We start from the raw sequence: 19,749 nt of genomic DNA, 5'->3' as shown, positions 1-19,749 counted from the left end.
ACTACAACCTCTCAAAAATCATTCAACTTCCATTATCAACATAACATTTACAACAATAACAACTAGATACTAAACAAAATAATTAACACATGATTCCTACACCCTCATATACATGCACGGCCACCACCTATATTCTTGTTCTACACGAATTTCATCCATTTTCATACACCATATCATACACCAACTTCCAAAACACATAAAGGATGATAAATTCTTACCTTTTCTCCTAATCTTCCTTCTTGAATAAAGCTTGCAACTCACAAGAACATGTAGTTTCTTGCTCCAATGAACACTCCAACTTGCTAGGGACCCTTTAATAGGTAGGAAATGATTTTTGGAAAATTTTTGTAAATTTCCTTGGAATTTTTCTACTTGGCCGAATGGCCTTTAGTATTTTCTCCTTCTTTCTCTTGTTCTTATTTTCTTGAAATCTCTAGAACAATAATGAATAATAAGATGACTCCTTCTATATATATAGATACAAGTCTTCCACCCTTTTTTTCCATATTTATGAATAAATCCCTCAATACAAAAATATAGTCACATAACCCCTTTCATTCTTTTTCTAGAAAATTCCTCCTTTTTCTTGATTTTTCTTCCAACACAAAAGATGACTTATTATTATATTTTTTTTTTCATCCTTGCCCCTCATTTCTTCACATGGCCAATATGGCCCCTTTGGAACTCTTATGAACTCTTCTGTAAAATTCCCGTTTTGCCCCTCAACTTTTCTTAATATTACCATTTTACCCCTAGCCTTCCACATTATTTCCACGACCCATTTTGCGAATTCTCTCTCTTACCCTTAACCTTTCACAATATTTCCATACTAATAATAGTCATAAATAATATTCAAAACCAACTCGTACATTAAAATAATTTTGGAACCCAGTCTTGTCCCTAACTTCTCACCACTATCTCGCAATATCCGAACGTATGAAATACGGGCTATAACAGAAAGGACTTAAGTGTATACACTTTGGTCCTATCGCGCACAGAATCTATGCGCGAAACCTACTTATGTAATTATTATTTTTTTGTGTGTTAGTTTGGTTTTTTTTTTTTTTAAGACTAAAAAAGTCGCGGGTTCTTGAATTTATATATGAGAAACATACATGATCTTAGACATATTGATATGAACTCCCAAATATGAATTCCGATAAAATCAAGTAGTAGTAAAATAAAATATAATATAAAGTGAAGATTCATGTTCTCTAATTTTAACTAGTCCGAGAGGATGCTTGCAAGACCACACACACATGGATAAAAATGGGTACAACATGATCGATGAGTTCTTGATCAGACTAGAAATGTCTAAAAAATACCTGATATCCTTATAATATTAACAAGAAGAAAAAAACAGTGAAGCATAGAGATTTTACTAATTTTGTTTCACACGACGCTTATTCTTTTACGGGTTGTTTTTGGAGTAGATGTTAATACAATTTAGTCAATGCCTGTTATAATTTTCTATTTCTTCTTTTTGTTTTGTTTTTGTCTGTTATCTTCTTTAGAATAAGATGCGGTTAAGTATCTGTAATTGAGACAAGTATGGAGAATAACTTGTTATATTATTCCAAGAGGTAAACACTATAAATACATGTACATAGGATGCTACTAAGGAAAGAAAATAAAAGTGATTCCTACAAATCTGCTATTGATTCCTAAAAATCTGCTATCCATAAAAGTATTATGTACATTCCTAGGAAATGGTCTACATTAATTCTATGACATTTCCTCTTGTCGAGCACAGATATTGATCATGCCACTTTGTCACAAAGGTAATCAACTCGAGTTCCATTCAACGCTTTTGTGAACAAATCGCCTACTTGCTTTCCGTCTTCACGTAGCTAGTGGAAATCACGTTTTCTTGAATTTTCTCACGAATAAAATGGCAGTCAACCTCAATATGTTTAGTTCTTTTGTGATACACCGGATTTGAGGCAATATGAAGAGCAGCTTGATTATCACACCAGAGTTTTGTGGTGTATGGTGCTTCAACCCAATTTCAAGATTAAAAGATGACGTATCCACATAATCTCACAGCAGATTATGACATAGCTCGTACTTAGATTCCGCACCGGAACGAGATACAACACTTTGCTTCTTACCCTCCATGATACTAGGTTCCTCCAACAAAAACACAATAGCCTCGTAGTAGATCTTCTATCGCTATAGATCCAAAGATAGTCAACATCCGCAAAACATTCAACACGAGTATGACCGTAATTGCTAAACAATATGCCAAGTCCAGGAGTTCCTTTCAAGTAACATAAAACTGCTCCAAAGCTGCCCAATGTTTGATCGTAGGTGCGGACATGAACTGACTAACAACACTCACTGCAAAAGCAATATCCGAACGAGTCACAGTGAGGTAGTTTAACTTCCCAACTATCCTCCTGTATCTCACTGGATCATCAAAAGGATCACCATCATCTTTCATAAGTTGCACACCAGAATCATCTGAGTACCGCAAGGTTTGGCCGCAACTTTCCAGCTTTCTACAAGTAAGTCAAGAATGTACTTTCTCGCGAGCGAAGAATTCCTTCTTGCTTCTATTTATTTCTACTCCCAAAAAGTATTTCAACCGACCTAAGTCCATCGTATGAAACTTCGAATGCAAGAAAGGCTTGGGGGAAGAGATCCCCCGTTAATCACTTCCGTAATGACAATGTCATCAACATATACAACAAGAAGGATAGTGCGCACACAGATAGACTAGTAAGACCGAGTGATCACATTTGCTCATTTTCAGCCCAAACTCCCGAACTACCTCACCGAACTTGCCAAACCAAGCCCGGGACTCGTTTCAAGCCATAAGGACTTTTTCAAGCGACGTACTTTCCCATACCCCCCGAGAAACAAAACGGGTGGTTGCTCCATATATACTTCCTCTTGAAGGTCACCATGAATGAATGCATTCTTGATATCCAACCGATGTAAAGGCCAATTCTCTCAAGAAGAGAAATGAACAGCCAGATAGAAGTGAGTTTGGCAACGGGGGAGAAGGTGTCTGAATAATCCACCCCATAAGTCTGAGCATACCCTTTGGCCACAAGTCTGGCCTTAAGTCTTGCCACAGAACCATCTGGATTAACTTTAACTGTGAACACCCACTTACATCCCACTGGTTTCTTTCCTTTGGGTAAATCCACCAAATCCCATGTGTGGTTTTCCTCTAAGGCATGTATTTCCACAAGCATTGCATCAGACCATCCAAAATGGTTCAAAGCCTCCTAACATCGTTTTGGAGTACAGGAGACGGAGTCTAGAAAAACAATTAAAGATCTAAACGTGAAGGATAAGAGGTCATAAGAGACAAAATTAGCAATGAAATATGTGGATTTGCAAGTTCGTGTACCTTTGCGAAGAGCAATAGGGAGATCAAGAGTTTCTGGAGGATCGATCGAAGAGGATGCGATGACGTAAGAACTAGTAGACATGTATCATTGGTCTCTTGCCGCCTCGAATAAACTTGTACAATTAGGGGTAATCCTAGCGTAGACGGAGCAGAGCCGAAGACATAATAACTAATTGATGCTCACCGTAAAAACTAGAGACGGAGGAACAACATTATCGATCGTTCTTTCAAAGGAGTAACTTGATAGACTAACCACTCATCTTCCTCCCCCTAAGTTGTAGAAATGGGAGGTGCGTAGAAGAATGGTGTAGTCTCTGGAAATACCATATCAGTTGACACCAAATATTTGTCAAGTTCAATAGAATAACACCGATATCCCTTTTGAAGGCGAGAATAGCCCAAGAAAACACATTTCAATGCCTTGGGGTCCAACTTGGTAATAGATGGTCGAACATCTCGAACATAACATGTGCTTCCAAACACCTTAGGCTCCACTGGAAATAATGACTTGTTTGGAAAGAGAACATTATAAGGGGCATCACCAAAGAACACATTCGTATGGCATGCGATTAATCAAGAAACAAGCTGTAGAAATCGCATCAGCCCAAAACTGCTTAGGAACCTTTGTTTGAAATAATAGTGCCCGAGCAGTCTCAAGTAAATGTTTATTCTTCCTCTCAGCAACTCCATTTTGAGAGGGTGTATCAACACAGGATGACTGATGCAGAATCCCATGTTGTCTCATGTAGGATTGAAATGACTCTGACATGTATTTTTTAGCATTGTCACTCCTTAAAATGCTTACAATAGTATTAAATTGGTTCTTAATTTTCGCACAAAAAGCACAGAAATGAGAGAACACTTCAGATCTGTTCTTCATAAAGTAAATCCACGCCATCCGAGAAAAATCATCCACAAAGGTAACAAAATATTTATATCCAACTAGACATGGCCCCCAAACATCAGAGTGAACTAACTCAAAAATAAATTCAGCTTGTTTATTAACCCTTGGACTTAACGAACTGCGATGATGTTTTGCGAAATGACATGATTCACAATCTAATGAAGAGACCTTCTGAAACTGAGGACAAAGCTTCTTTAAGATGGGCAAAGAAGGATGTCCCAACTGACAATGCGCATCAAATGGAGATGTAACTGCAAAGAAGCAATGCAACGAGGGACCCATTCATCAAGGATGTAGAGACCATCCGATACATTTCCTTTACCAATAATTCGATTTGTCATAAGATCCCGAAGCAAACAATGATCAGGAAAGAATGAGAACCAACAATTTAGATCTTTAGTAAGTCTACTCACAAAGATTAAATTAAAGGCAAGTTCGCAGACACTTAACACGGATGACAGTGTACACAGAGGTTAGTTCAACCGTCCCGCATCCCACAACGTTTATATGTCGACCCACCGCCCATCTTGTTACGGGAGAGGGTGATTTGTGAGATTGAAAGCTAGAAAAATATTTGGATTACCTATCATGTGATCTGTAGCACCAGAATCAGTCACCCATTTATTTGAAGAGGAGATAAGACATGTTCTATCTGACTTGGCAAGGGCAGTAACCGAAGAAATTTCTTTAATGATTTCTGATATTGAGATAATTTAGCAAATACATCATTGGTAACCAGAATTGTTTCAGTCATATTTTTTTTTTATCAAGACTTAGGGTATAACAAAAGAAGCCAACAAAGCTTTGTACCAAATATCCCTGACACGTTACAGAAAGTTTTAAAGAGAAGGTTTCAGATATTTCAACAGGGAAAGCTTCAGGTAAACTTCTCTTCGGGCGGAAAAGCAGTCAATTTCTAAGGACAATACAGTCAAACAAAAACAATAAAGTTTCAGACTCAATCACTGTATTCAACACACTATTCGGTCCTCAAACAAATCGAAAAGCAAAGGCAAAAGATTCCGAAATCAAATCGTTCGAGAAAGAACGATTTGACAAGCAAAAAGAAGAATCAAATATGTTCACGAATAAACCTGGTTCGTGGTGTTTATCCTTTAAAAACCTGGTCTGTTGATCATCAGACCACAAACAAATGTGCCAGAAACTTCAGTGTGAAATCAGATCCAGAAAATCAGATCAAAGTGGAATTCCGGTGAGTCGCCACAACTTCCGGTAACGGAAGTTGACAAAACTCCGATGAGATATTAAAGCCCGCTCTGATACCATGTAATTGAGACAAGTATGGAGAATAACTTGTTATATTATTCCAAGAGGTAAACACTATAAATACATGTACATAAAATGCTACTAAGGAAAGAAAATAAAAGTGATTCCTACAAATCTGCTATTGATTCCTAAAAATCTGCTATCCATAAAAGTATTATGTACATTCCTAGGAAATGGTCTACATTCATTCTGTAACAGTATCCAATATTGAATGAGGAAGAAAAATAACAATATTTGGAAGTTAGTTGTACATTGACAGTGATACCAAAGTATACTGCGAACAAGATTAACAGATTATGTCAAAACAAAAAGTATTTTGACAAAGCCCTATTGGTCATTAGACTCGTAATGTCAAAAAACTTTTACTATCAAGATTGAGGTCGCGAGATTCAAAATTTTCTATATATAGTAATAATTATAGGACTACATGTACATGTACTGGTCCAACAGCAAAAGATGATGCAATAGAAGCTAATTTTTTATTCTTTCTATATATTGCATATTACAACTTCAAAAATAAGTTTAATGATACAAAATCATACTCAGATCAAGCAACAGTTCACCAATACATCTATGTACTTAACAGGTCTCCATATAGTCATGGAACCATCTATGCAAAATGTCAAAAACATACACTCTTTAGGTAAAACTCTTAAGGTGTTGCAGCTTCAGAAGTCTGTACACTTCCAAGAAGTCTCTTAGACGGCATTTTTCACACAAATATTTTCTGTACACCTCAATGAAGTCTCTTCTCGAGGCACTTCACACATCAACCATACCATAAAGTATGCAGTCCTAAAAATGCAGAATCAGTGCTGATTCTGCACTTAAATGCACAGAAAAGATTCATCTACTTGCCATCTGGTTCTTCAATTTCCACAGACGTACATGATGAAGAAAGACGAGGAGGGTTTTCAATTTCCGAAGATTGATCATGCGGTGAAGGAAGAAGAGGACTTTTAATCTCCACAGCCGTACATGATGAAGCAAGACGAGGAGGACTTTTAATTTCTGAATATTGATCATGCGGTGAAGGAAGAAGAGGCCTTTTAATATCCAAAGACGTATGTGGTGAAGGAAGATGAGGACTTTTAATTTCTGAAGATGAACCTGGTGAAGGAAGATGAGGACTTTTACTTTCCAATGGCGTACGTGATGAAGGAAGATGAGGAGGACTTTTCATTTCCAAAGATGTATGTGATAAAGGAAGACGAGGAGGACTTTTATCCAAAGATGTATGTGATGACGGAAGATAAGGAGGACTTCTATTTTCCAAAGATGCGCGTGGTGATGGAAGATGAGGAGGACTTCCATTTTCCAAAGACGCACGTGGTGACGGAAGATGAGAAGGACTTTTCCCTGCAAGCAACAAAGTATCAAGTGCGTCAAAAAACATCCAGATAAATAAGAGCTGTCCCACAATAGTCATCAAGTTATTTATGAACCTGGATTAATGTCTTCTATGTCATGAACCTTATGGATACTCATGTTCTCTTCGTCATTTTCAGGAACAGCTTTACCCAGTTTAAGTGAAGTTGCTTTGAACTGCTGAGAATAAGCTGATATGAGTCGTTGATGCATCTTTTTCATCCTCCCACTTTCCTCCTCGTCCTGCCTATCCATCTCAATGAGGGTCTGTGGAAATGTACACACGGATTAAGAGGCATACATTGAAGAATGTGTAAAATGCACTGTGCAATTAGTCATACCTGAGCAGGAGTGTACTTGAATAATGGTTCAAACCTTTGCCTGCAGTACTCGTGGAAGAGGAGTGTACAGATTATCAATGGAATAGCGGAGCTTGATGCCGATGGAGATCTTTTAAATCCAAGGACTGCCAAAGCTATAATTTGCATCAGCACCATTGAGAAAATTGTTGTGTTGTGCACAATAGGCCAATAGGTTCCACCAGTTTGATATTTTGTCACATATACATTGAGGATCTGATGGTTTCACAAAATTGTCAAAACACAAGGTAAGAGGAAAAATATGCAAGCACATGGATATTCATCAGTAAAAAGGAAAGTACACAAGTCAATCAGCAAAAACTTTGAAAATAAATCCCTTTACTCATCTCAACAAGTAGCAAGACAAACAAAAGAATGCAATTCTGCATGGTATTTTTATAAGCAAGAAAAAAAGAAGAGAAGCCTCTTAGGAGTAAGAAGCAGTGAGAAATGAAGTGCATTTAAAAAAAAAAAAAAAAAAAAAAAAAGACGAGGGAGCACAAATATAATATAATATATGAAAATTTAGCTCTTCTAACATTAAAATTGCAAGTAACATTGTCAATGTCATACAACAATGAAAATATTAATTTTAATCTCAATGGGCCAAACTAAATATCACAAGAATGTAATTTCAACAAGCTCAGAGAAAGATAACTTCAATCCCCTAGTTGATTTTTTGTTTTGAACTGATCAACTATAGAGAAGATTAAAATCTAGCATCGAATTTTCCATATTTAAACGTTTTAGGATTAGCTTTGTTGCATAAGCCATTTTCTTTTTTCAAACTATTAGTGTTTAGATCAAAATTGGAGAATAAAAAGTCAAGGAGAGAACATGCAAAAAAAAAAGAAAAAAAAAGAGAGAAATCGGCACCAAAGGAAAGTAGGGGAGAAGCAGAAATCGCTGAAGGAAGGTACCCGCACAAAGAACAAGAAAGCGTCATCTTTAAGGGGAAAAAACAAAGAAGCAACTCAAAAGATGCAGAGACACAGAAGCAATTAGTAATATAAAATAACCAGTATAACCAACCCAAGTAAATAAAGAGAAGCACAAGTAATTAGCCCACAAAACTGTACCTTCCCAACCAACCCAGGTCTCGCTGTGTGGGCCGAGGAGTGTATTCATTTATGGACCAATTTTTGGGTGTCAAACTAACCTGTCCAATAATTGAAGTCAATGTAGGCAACCTTAATAGCCCAAATCAACCCAAAAGCAGGGGCACAGGAAGGAAGAAGAAGAAATAATGAGTGAATTCTTTTTTGTAAAGTCAAGTGGCGAACGGAGTGGGGGATGAGAAGGATTGGACCTAGTAACTCTTAGTATAATTGCCGTTTGGCAAAATAAAATAAAATGGGAAAGTGCTTTTGATTGGGCAGGTTGGCAACACCCATTGTTTGGTGCAAATTAAGTAATTAACCATGTAACCTTTAAGGAGGTCGAGTGTGAAATGCTCATTAACTTGAATCAACCAGAAATCTGTTACTATCTATCCTAAGTCGATCCGGTCCTAAAGACATTTCATATCAGCACCAATTCATGTCATATCAACACGAACACATCACAGAAAAAGAAAAGTCTGCGTGACGTATTCTAAAAGCATCATCTTTCATCAGCTTCACCACATATGAGAGATGAGAAAGGCAGGCTCTTGAAGCAAGAAGCTCATTAACTGTCAAAATATAAAGGCAAGAACGGACATCCTAGAAAATTTTCTCCCCACCAATCAAGAAAAAATCAGGATTCACTTTGTCATACTAGGGTCAACACAAGTGGAGTTCTATAGATACTGATAAAGGAAAACGTTACAAGAATGTTAGTTCTCAAGACTCTGTAACCAAAAAGTCGATGAGCTAAATATAGAGTAAAACAAGGCGACATAAAAGAAATTCTGAACTAAGTGGGATGTAATTACCTGATTACGATAGACAAGGTAGGCAATGGCAAAATAAACCACCAAGAGTGGCAGCATTAAAGGTGCCAATATGGCATATGCAAAACCAAAGAGACCAAATAGGAGAATCCTCGGAACTTCTGTATGATATGGAAAAGTCAGTGTTCCATGAGATGATGGACCCTTGTTTCTGAGAATAAACCTGGAGAACAATCCGCAGATGAGACCAAATGGTTGTAAGAGTTCAACCGACAGACTTGCCCAGCCTGATGTCAAAACATAAGTCATAAAGAAGGTGGCCTGCAAGAAAAAAAATCATATCACCAATCAATCAACTCTTGTGGTGACGTGATTACATGAATTATACAATATCACTGATGAAAACTAGGGTAAACAAACTAGTTCATTAATCACTGCTGGTGAAAAGCAGATAATGAGGAAACTAGACAAAAGAAGGGGATTGCTTTCCTTTCCTTTGTAGGGTTTACTTATAACCTTATATAAACTCCAACATGCTTGAGGCAATAATCAAACTATTCATTAACAAAAAATCTTCTTCTCTTTTTATATCAGAGCCGGAAAGAGGTCCTGGGTTCAAATCTCACCGCAAGCCAAAAAGAAAAAACATTCGACGTGTTTTTGACCAGTGAAAAAAAAATAAATTAGGCCAACACGTTAGGGAGCATGTTGAGACATAATATAATTAAACAATTAGAAGTGTACTCTCTGTAACAACTTAAGATTTTAGAAGGTAAACACTTCAACTATATCAAATCAAACAATGTTGGGAAGCAGCATTATTGGACTTCTCTTCCGTCTTCCGAGAAAATGGAAAATATTTCCCTTTAACGTCCTTTATCAAACCAAAACATGTAGGAAAGCAGATATGTACTTCCTTCGGAGGGTTAGTACCTTCCTCTCTCACTCCCAAATAACCTTGAATCGAATTTAGCGCAACTTGCATGTAAATTTCCCATATCATGATATCACAACTTTAATGAAAAACCAAAAACAGAAACTACACAAAAGAAGAGTAGCTCTAGCATTCATCAAGGAGTGGAAATAAAGCTAAAAGAAACTATTAGCATTGATCACATATGAAAGCCTCACATAAAACATAAGGAATACCTAAATTCAAGAGAGAGAGAGAGAGAGAAAGTATATATTTATCAATGTTTAAACAAGATAGTTATACCAAGAGGGGAAGCAGGTAAACAGACGCAGAGGGGTGGTAGTTACCGTTGATGGCACAGCCGTTGAAAGTAGATGGTTTACATCCTTAATGATTTTGTTAAATCTCTCAATAACAGTCCCTGAGAGAATGTTACCAAAGAAAACATTCCAGATGAAGAAGCATAGAACTTTTATGCATGCACTCCTCTTCCTTCCACTACGAGAGATAGACCCCTCCAGTTTAGAAAATAGCATCATTAATGGAGGAACTATGTAGGAAAATAAAATTAATACAACACTTGGTAGATATCCTGTGACAAGCTCACTCAGTCCTGTCCTGCAAGGAGGAGGCAGAAAAAGGATTATTATAGTGCCCATGTATGTTCCCCTCTCATACCATATTTTCTCTCTCTCAAGCATTGACCAAAAAAGCACAAGTTATTTAATGCATGTATGAAAATCTCTAATTAAAGCAAACAGGAAATAATAATACAAAGGAAGGTGCAAATTTCCAGCATCATCCTTGCAATAAACTCAGTCTTGAAATCATAAAGCCAGACTTTATTTCACACATTACAATGTAATGTCAATAAGTTAATCTACACGCACACAGACCTCCCTCCCTCTCTTTCTCTCTCTCTCTCTCTCTCCCTCCCTCTCTCTCTCTCTCTCTCTCTCTCTCTCTCTCACACACACACACACACACACACAGAGACAGAGACAGAATACCACCTGTACTACATGTACAAGTCAAGAGACTAGGTTAAAAGAAACAATAACAGAACACTGTGTTACCTCTCTAAAATTCCACTGAGAAATGGAAAATTCTTGTGCAGCTTGTCGAGGTGAACGAGACTTTGTGTGAGTGAAACAGGCGCAAGGAAAAAAGCCACGAAAAGAATAGAGGCCACTAGAAGAGCAATTTTACGAATCCAAAGGAGTCTGTAAGGAACACAAATGTTCGACCAGAACACATCATCTGGTTCTGGAGCAAGATTTGTAACCCATGACATGGGATTCGGAGACTGAAGACCTTGTGAAGCAACTAAAGCAGCATACCGATTCCTGAAAAAAACTAAAGCAGCTCCAGACTCCTGCAAGAAAAAATTATATACTTCAGTTCATGTCTTGTTTTGACTAACAAGTTACTTCTTTCTTGATTATGATACCAAGAACTAATTAGTAGGTCCAAAAATCTGAACAAACCAAAATAAAAGATGTGGCCACAATTTTTCTCTTTACATTCACACACACACATATATATAATGTGCATATATATTCAACCCCAACCATAAATATTTTGTTACCAACCATAAATATTTTGTTAAATTAAACCACAGAACACAATACAGGAGGCACAGAGTATAAAAACAGTAAACTTATGTCAACACAGAAACTTTTGTCAACACACTGAAGAGAAGATGAGCAACATAATGTGCAAAAACCATGAAAACATAATCTTCTATGCAATAAAGGATATGTGTACATATGAATATGATAATATAATGGGACAGACATGACCTTTTTTCCCAAATCTGAACCATCAAGATTATCTCTTCCTTCATCACTATCATGCTCATCGGGAAGCATCTTGAAAGACCGAGTAGTTCCTCCACAAAGGCCACATTTCATTAAATCTGATTCACGGAGAAGTTGCTCTGGGGTTGTGTTAAGAACCTCCAACACCTCCTCTGCTCCAGTCTGTCATCATACAATCAATGGCACTTTAACCACCACATAAAGACAAAAGCAATGGAGCAGAAAATGAGGACCAACCAAGAAGTTAAGTGACAGACCACTAGTGAAAGTAAGCAGAAGTCTACTATCAAGAAGGAACCAAATACTATATTTAGCTAATATACATATGGTTTTGTTTTGCTTTTTCTTTTTCTTTTTTTTTTTTAGGTCAAATCAAAATGGTCTATGAAAAAGCACAATGAAGAAGGAAGAAGAGAGAGGGAGGTGAGGTGGGAGAGCTGCTCAAGGAGTAGAACATTTCACTAAGGGTCATTAAAGCTTAATCCCTTTTTTTTTTTTTTTTTTTTCTTTTGGAAAAGAAGGTGTTTTCCAAAAACATGAAAACAATTTCATTTTCAAAGTTCTCAGAAAAATGGAACTTCTTCTTCTTTTTATGTTATTTTTTTTATTGTAAAAATTATCCAACAAACAGAACTTCACAACTTGAAAACGATTTTGAACCAAAACAAAGTCACCTTGTTTTTTGAAACAAACGTGCGCTTAAAAGAATTTCGAAAAGTGTTTGGCCAAAGCCAAAAAGAGGGTGACCCACTTTATTCGCCAAGCGAATGATCTTCGCTTCGCGGGAACAACAAAAACCACCATCTGATACTATGTGCCTACCTATTCAGGAAGGGCTTTGGGTCCTCCTACTACAAGACATTTTCAAGAGCTTTCAAAAGCTTTTCGTACTAATCAAAGGGCCTTGGCGTTAACACAATGGTAGAGTAACATACACAGTGCTTTAAAAGTGAAAAGCGCACAAAATCAACAACGTCCACGGGGTTTGAATTGAAGGGCAAAAAGTGAGGTGCACGCCTCCTTGAAGGGAATCGCACAATTTATGAAATTAAAAAATATCAAAACATGTATGCATTTAGTACTCCCTCCGTCCCAATTTATACGATGTAGTTTGACTGGACACGGAGTTTAAGAAATATGGGAAGACTTTTGAAACTTGTGGTCTAAAACAAGTCATAGATATTTGTGTGGCTGTAAATCACTTCATTACCGGTAAAAGGGAAGTTTTAAGTTACTCCCTCCGTTCACTTTTACTTATCCACTATGGATTTTGCACACCCCTTAAGAAATAATAAATGAAGTGCATAATTTACCAATGTGCCCATATTAATTGGTGCATATTTTTATTGGATTTGGAAAATGATTTGAAGTGTGTAATTAATACTATGGGTAAAGCTGGAAAAAAGAAATTATCTTCTCTTGATATGCTAAAAGTGACAAGTAAAAGTGAAAATCTATTTTTAGAATCTTTGGATAAGTAAGTGAACTGAGGGAGCAAATATTTGCCAAATAAAGAAATGTGTCATTCTTTTTGGTAGTGACTAAAAAGGAAAGTGTGTCATATAAATTGGGCAAAGGCAGTACTTAATTATCAAACTGCAAATCTGCAATTAACATAACTAATTTCAACTCCAATATGCAATAATACTAATCTTAATCCAACTTCTCAAAATTGAGATTCATAAACAATCGTTTCTTAATGGGATCACTTTGCGCGTCATTGTTAGAAATGCACACTTCTCTGAGGCGCATGGTTTCAACAAGAAGAGCTTCGCATCGCTTCGTAGTTTTAAGCAACACAGCAAAAAACTTTTAATAACACTGGTAACAAGATTCAAGAGGTAAATTTGAATATCAGGACTTGAGGTCACCATCTAGAATGCGATTTCCGCGTCTTAATTTCATGTTAATAGGTCTGCATCAGCAAAGGACCATTTTGCAGTTTATTTTGAATGTATCATGGACTGCATTTTCAATTCGTTTAAGCCAACAAGCACTAACAAAAATGAATATCCTAGAAATTAAGACGCTATAACCTTGTACTTCTCAACTAATCATCAATACAGTAAAAACAATATGCAATTGAAAAGATTGTGCTATTTAAATTTCGCTAAGCAGCAGAAGAGAGAACTCCGAGCATGAGTTACTGGAGTAATAGACTCAGTCATGAAGCCTCAGTCATGGTAGTGCAAAGCAAATAGGATCCTAAATGCGCAAATGTCAGCAGTAACTATGATTCATCAAGTATGATGTTGGCAACACTTCCGCGTCGGGCAAAGAACACCTTAGGAAAATCTGAGTCCTACCTCTGATATTTTTGTGAAGTACACTACAGGAAGTCCTACAAGTACAAAGGAAAAGAAAAGGAACAAAATCCCAAAGAAGGACATCTAAAAATGGTACTAAAATTTGAGACTCAACAACCTACCTCAAGGGGTTTGGGGGGTGGGAGGCGGGGGGGGGGGGGGGGGGAAGAAAGGGAATTAGGAAAGATGTCATTTTGTAAGACCTAAGGAAGAAAGATATAGTATTCCCTGCATTAAATTTGTAGATTCAAAAGCTCCAGGGCCTTGGTTTAGTGATAAGAGCAGACCACATGAGGTTTGAGTTAGGCGTACATTATAGGTTCGAACCCTGCCGTAAGTACGTGGAGAAGGGTAGAGGGCCAGTCTCATTATCCACCAAATGTCGAATCATGTGTCACTGGCCTACGGAGATTTCTCGATCATCAAAAACATAGTTTCGAGATAGCCAGAAAATGACTCGGCATTTGTTCAGAAAAGAAGCTTTTTGAAACAAAAATATATTTTCATAAACAGCATCAGCGACAGAGCAACTTTAATATGAGCAACTGCATATTTTCAAAAGCATAAATTCATAATGTCATATCCCATCATCTCTAAGTTTGGGTAGGCAGAGTTACCTGGCAGTTGTGCTGGTGGGAGGTAGCAAGTACAGGTGAAATAATCAAGGTGCACAAAAGTTGGCCTGGAAACCACCATTATAAAAAAGGTGCAAGAAACCTAACCAAAAGACTACCATAGAAGGTCATCAGTTTTATTACAAGCATCACTGATCCATTCTAAAGGGCTAGAATCATCATATAAGATTGCCCGTAGATTTTCAAACCAAATAAGCTATCTCCGTCTCAAATGAAATGTTCATCTATTCTTCAGATAAGACCAAAAAGCATGTGCTTCCCAAAAGAAGCTTCAGCTATCTATTTATGTAGCACTTTGTGGCTAATATCTGACGCAAAGTCGCAAACCATACATTACACCTCATCGTTCACAACTTAAAGTCATTTCCCTACTTTTTTGGCTGCAAAAAATAGGCAAAAACTTAAAGCCCCACATCTCTCTTCATGCAATACTTGAAGATACACAGTTTCATCTCCTATATTTAAAATCAGTTGAAACCATAACAGAATAATCAACTCAGGGACAAGAGAAACATTATCCCCTGAGTTAAAAATCATGCGCCACTGGCCTTCGGGGTTTCTCGGTTATCAAAGGAAAAAACAATTGAACAGCACCAAGATCCCCAAAGCTGCAATGGAAATGCTTTCTTAGTTAGACTACAATAAAGTATCTTAATCTCACCAGCAGTTTCTGAACAGCGCCAGACCGATAAACAATTTGATGAGATAGATAACTTGATGCGTAGTAATTCATGAAGAACTTTTTAACTGTATGACTGTATGATTCTTCATCAGACTTTGGGATGGCACGGACCAGAACTGTGAAGTAACTTGGGTGGGGAACTGATGAAGTGAGATATTCCAGCCGCTTCCTTGAGATACTTTTGTACTCCTAGAAGCAAGCAGCGAAACTTTTAAGATAAAAAAATCTGACAAAGCATAAGTATGAAATATCTAATAAAACAAATACAAGTTCAAAAGAAAAGCAGAGAAGCAAATGAGTTGGAAATCAGTAATAAATTCTTACCAAGAAAAGAAGAAGACAAGAAGAGAAGGATATGATATACAGTGCAAGGCAGTGAACCCAGAACCTGAAGAAAAAAGTAGAGGTAGATTTAAGAGAGAGTAAACTGTGATTGAAAAGAAGCTCAGTGAATCAGGAAATATTATGTCATCAACACATATATTTTATGTGAAATTCGGAATTATAAACTAACTGGTCACTCTCTCTTATATTAATAGTTTCTCCCTACTGGGTAACATTAACTTCAGATCCAAAATGCAGAAAATGTCAAACTTGCCATTTGCAAATTTTTCGCCACTTGACAAAGACAAAAGTGTTCTATTCTCATTCCATTTCATATGAAACAAACCGCCACTTGCATTATGCATGTCCATTTATAAGGGAATAGATTAATTATCTACATTCAAATAATTAGCAGCATTGGTTCATACCATCTTGACCCTGGCTCAACATTCACAATGGTGAATACCTCCAACGACTCGGCTGGAATTTGCTGACGTCTTATATCTTGACCAAAGTAATTAAGAGGCAGCACGAGGAAAAGGCCTAGAGTAGTTACAATGGAGAATATTCGGAAACTGTCCACAATAAGCAGCAGGAAAAGGTAAGTACACTTGAAAGACTAATGGTACATAGACCTGACAAAGATGGAGGAATAAAGACAGGCCTGCAGTATACTTTCAAGAACAAATTCATCATCTAACATATGATATACATCCTTACTGAGAAAGGCATACCACTTGAGCATTTATGAAAGCTAGTACAATGACATCAAACTGGCCACCTTTATATTAGGAACAATGTCTTTTTTAAAATCAGGCCATGAAAACAAGCAATACATATTTTCAGCAACAAGTAGACATCTTTCCATTGGAATTCCTCAGCTTGATGAAATATTCCACTAAAAATTACTGAACTTCAGTTGAAACGCGAAGATGAGGGATGAATAATGTTGCTAACTCTGTATTCAGGCATTAAATTGACTTTTTCAGCAAAAATAGAGGAGGAAGTAATTAATACAATGAGGAAAGTTCAGCTTTCACCTGAAAACAATCATACGCACAAACACGAATCCATCCAAGCCCCCGGCAGCAATTATTTCTTCATCAGATGCTTTCCATGCCTTCAAGATCCAACTAGGAGAAGGAACAAATCGCTCAAAGTTAAAGCCACTGAGCTGTCTTGTTCGTACTTGAGCAAATCTCTGGCTGAAGTAGACATGTACAAAAGTTGGTTGTTTCCTCAATAAGGAATACAAAGTGAACAGCACCACACAGACTGTAATATTGACTCCAGCAGAAGTCAAGAGTGCAGATAGCTGCATCCTTGTCTTCCAAATAATCCAGCAACCTCAATAATTAAATGATAAGCATTCCCTGATGACTGGAAAACATCAAGTATCCAGAAAAAGAGGACGTGTTTGCAGTCCACAAACTGCAAAAGTAGACGTTATAGCTCAGGTACATCGTTTTTCACAAATATGATAGAACTAGAGATAAACACTATGCATAAAGTTTAAGAATCAGTAATGTGCCGTGCAGAAAGAACATTCTCCAAAACCAGCAAAAAGATGGTCCTCTTCGATCAACAAACTGTCCGGTGATAACCAAACCACAAATTGTACACTACATTAAAGTTCATAACTCAAAATACCCTACCTTGTTTAATGAACTATATTAAAAGTTGATAATATTTTCGTTTTGATAACTGTGGTGTCCAAGTCAGCTTGCACACACCTCGACTAATCCCACAGGATACCTCCCACCTCCCACCAGCAGCAGGTACCAAGTAACTCTGTCCACCAAGGCTTGAACAGATAGGAAGGAATTACCTAGTATTTTTGCCTTCACTGAAAATTGAACCTGGGACCTCGCATTCTATCGCAATCGCTACACTAGCATAATATACCATAGAACTGAAAAAGCAAAGGCCTTCCTATCTTGTTGGCATCAATCAGTTTACACAGACATCACATTGTACAGTTAAATGCAATTGACAGGAATTTAAGTAACAACTAAGTCGGCGATAGGACATAAAAATGTGAATTTGGAAAAAATTAGTATTTGTTTTCAACTTGAAAATGGCATTGGACATTGAAGTTGCGTTTTGACATCGAATACAAATTGCAGTTGTTTTTAAATTTTTGTGAGTGATTTAGAGCGAAAATTGTGAAAACAGTTTTTTGGAGTTTTTGGAATTCCGAAAAAAATTGTAACAATTCCATTTCCAAACAGTTTTCCGAAATTAGTGAAAATTTGGCCAAACGAGGACTAAAATTCGTCACACAAACAGTGACAGAAACTAACAAGAAACTTTAATGGAGAAAAAAGCTAGACAAATAATTCATTCAATTCAATTAGAAGAAAGTTAATGCAGAAAAAACTAGACATAATTCAATTCAATTAAAAAAAAGAAAAAAAAGGGAAAATTACGATAATTGACTCACCTGAAAATGATTTTTTGCCTCTGATTTCAGTAGCCCAAATGATGAACCCGAATAAAAAATATTATTTTGATTGTATACAGAAAGGTAAATAGATTTTTTAACCAAAAAATGGGATAGAGAGAAAAAAGAAGTTAGATTTTTAAATTAATTAATTATTGCTCTTTTGAAATTTGCAAAAAAGATGAGCTGCTATAATTTGAGGAACAAGGTACTTATTAGTAGCAGAGTAAAATAGAAGTGTGTTTTTCTTCTTTCTCATGAGGCGCGTTTGGTTGAGAGTGACTGTCTTTGACTTATTTAAAGAAGTTTAGGATCGAATATTTAATTACTTACTATATTAAAGTAGTATGACTTACGTGATGAGAATTAGATTTGCGGGCCCCATTGGAGTGCCACGTCGATTTTAAACGGATTGCCTATACCGACTTAGTTTGGGTCATTTGCACTTTTGGCCCCTGTTTTGTACTGGTCTTTAATATTTGCCCCTCAAGCCAAACAACTCTTTCGTCAGGCATAAGTTTATATTTTCGCATCGTAATATTTCACTTATTATGCCCAGGTCCGCTAAGAACTTATGCCCCGCTAGGCATAAATTCGATTTAGAAAGGCAAATATTAAAGACTACTCATTTCTTCACTTATTTCTTTTTTCTTTTTTTGATTTCTCATTCGGTGTTGGTATCCGTTATTTGGCCGATTAATTGGAATTCGCACAGCGTAAGACCCATTTAACGGAGAAGGGCACCCTAACGGGATCTTTTTTCATATTCAGAGATAAAATACGAGACCTCTAATTAAAAGTGAAATAACTCTACACAAACAATAACAACAAACAATATACCCAATGTAATCCCATAAGTAGGGTCTGGGAGGGTAGTGTACGCATACCTTACCTCTACTTTTATGGGATAGAGAGGCCGTTTTCGATAGACCATCGGCTTAAAGGAAATGTTACCGATGCAGAAATGTAGGAAAGAAAAAGGAACAGTAAAATAGCAATGTACAAAACAAATGTAGTAACAATTATCAATACACAATAGCGAAAAATAACTCCTGTTATAGCCTCTTCTTCGGCCTACCTCTACCTCTCCTAACTCCTGTTATAGCCAACCTCTCACACCCCCTCAGTGGCACATCCTTGCACCTCCTCTTCACACGTCCGAACTATTTCTGCTCGTTTCCCTCATCTTGTTCGCCACAAAGGCCACTCCCACCTTACCTTGTGTAACTTCATTCTTAATCATATCCCTCCTAATATGATCATACATCCATTTAAGCATCCTGATCTCCACCATATTCAGCTTCTGAACGTGGTCATTCTTGACTGGCCAACACTCTGCCCCATACTAAAGTGCTGGTCTAACGACCACTCTGTAGAACTTACCTTTAAGCCTTGGCGACTCTTTATTATCGCAGAATACCCCAGCGGCGAACCTCCATTTCGCCCACCCCGCCTCAATACGGTGTGTGACGTC

The 19,749-nt window shown here is 37.1% G+C and overlaps 2 protein-coding genes across 3 annotated transcripts in view; both read right to left on the bottom strand.

Moving 5' to 3' along the window:
* The window catches only part of LOC132041109 (CSC1-like protein RXW8), a 52,226-nt gene extending 34,791 nt beyond the window's left edge, over positions 1-17,435 (bottom strand). Inside the window, exon 1 of the mRNA XM_059431899.1 lies at positions 17,180-17,435. The gene's annotated coding sequence lies outside the window, so the exon portion shown is untranslated. The remainder of the gene's footprint in view (positions 1-17,179) is intronic.
* LOC132041110 (CSC1-like protein RXW8) lies at positions 6,010-18,427 on the bottom strand. 2 transcript variants are annotated; one of them, XM_059431900.1, is made up of 12 exons: positions 18,276-18,427; positions 16,873-17,263; positions 16,261-16,407; positions 15,833-15,896; positions 15,488-15,697; positions 11,868-12,047; positions 11,142-11,440; positions 10,413-10,683; positions 9,195-9,473; positions 7,262-7,495; positions 6,998-7,187; positions 6,010-6,911 (listed from the first exon to the last, which is right to left on the bottom strand). In XM_059431900.1, exons 2-12 carry the CDS (start codon positions 17,151-17,153, stop codon positions 6,403-6,405), a joined length of 2,664 nt encoding a protein of 887 aa, XP_059287883.1. In that variant the 5' UTR covers positions 17,154-17,263; positions 18,276-18,427; the 3' UTR covers positions 6,010-6,402. The 2 variants fall into 2 exon arrangements, with proteins under 2 accessions (XP_059287883.1, XP_059287884.1); XM_059431901.1 differs by lacking the exon at positions 18,276-18,427 and having other exon boundaries at positions 6,010-6,646; positions 6,689-6,911; positions 16,873-17,184.
* Positions 18,428-19,749: the final 1,322 nt, after the last annotated feature.

Source organism: Lycium ferocissimum, chromosome 12 (genome assembly GCF_029784015.1).
Source record: "Lycium ferocissimum isolate CSIRO_LF1 chromosome 12, AGI_CSIRO_Lferr_CH_V1, whole genome shotgun sequence".
In the NCBI taxonomy this organism is placed as follows: Eukaryota; Viridiplantae; Streptophyta; class Magnoliopsida; order Solanales; family Solanaceae; genus Lycium; species Lycium ferocissimum.
This window is presented reverse-complemented; position numbering and strand designations above follow the sequence as displayed.

Coding starts and splice junctions, on each gene's coding strand:
- LOC132041110 (XM_059431900.1), bottom strand. CDS start 17,153: ATGCAGCTATCTGCACTCTTGACTTCTGCTGGAGTCAATATTACAGTC. Junction 15,698..15,832: donor CTTGTCTTCTTCTTTTCTTG/GTAAGAATTTAT, acceptor GCTTGCTTCTAG/GAGTACAAAAGTATCTCAAG. Junction 7,188..7,261: donor TCAAGTACACTCCTGCTCAG/GTATGACTAATT, acceptor ACATTTCCACAG/ACCCTCATTGAGATGGATAG.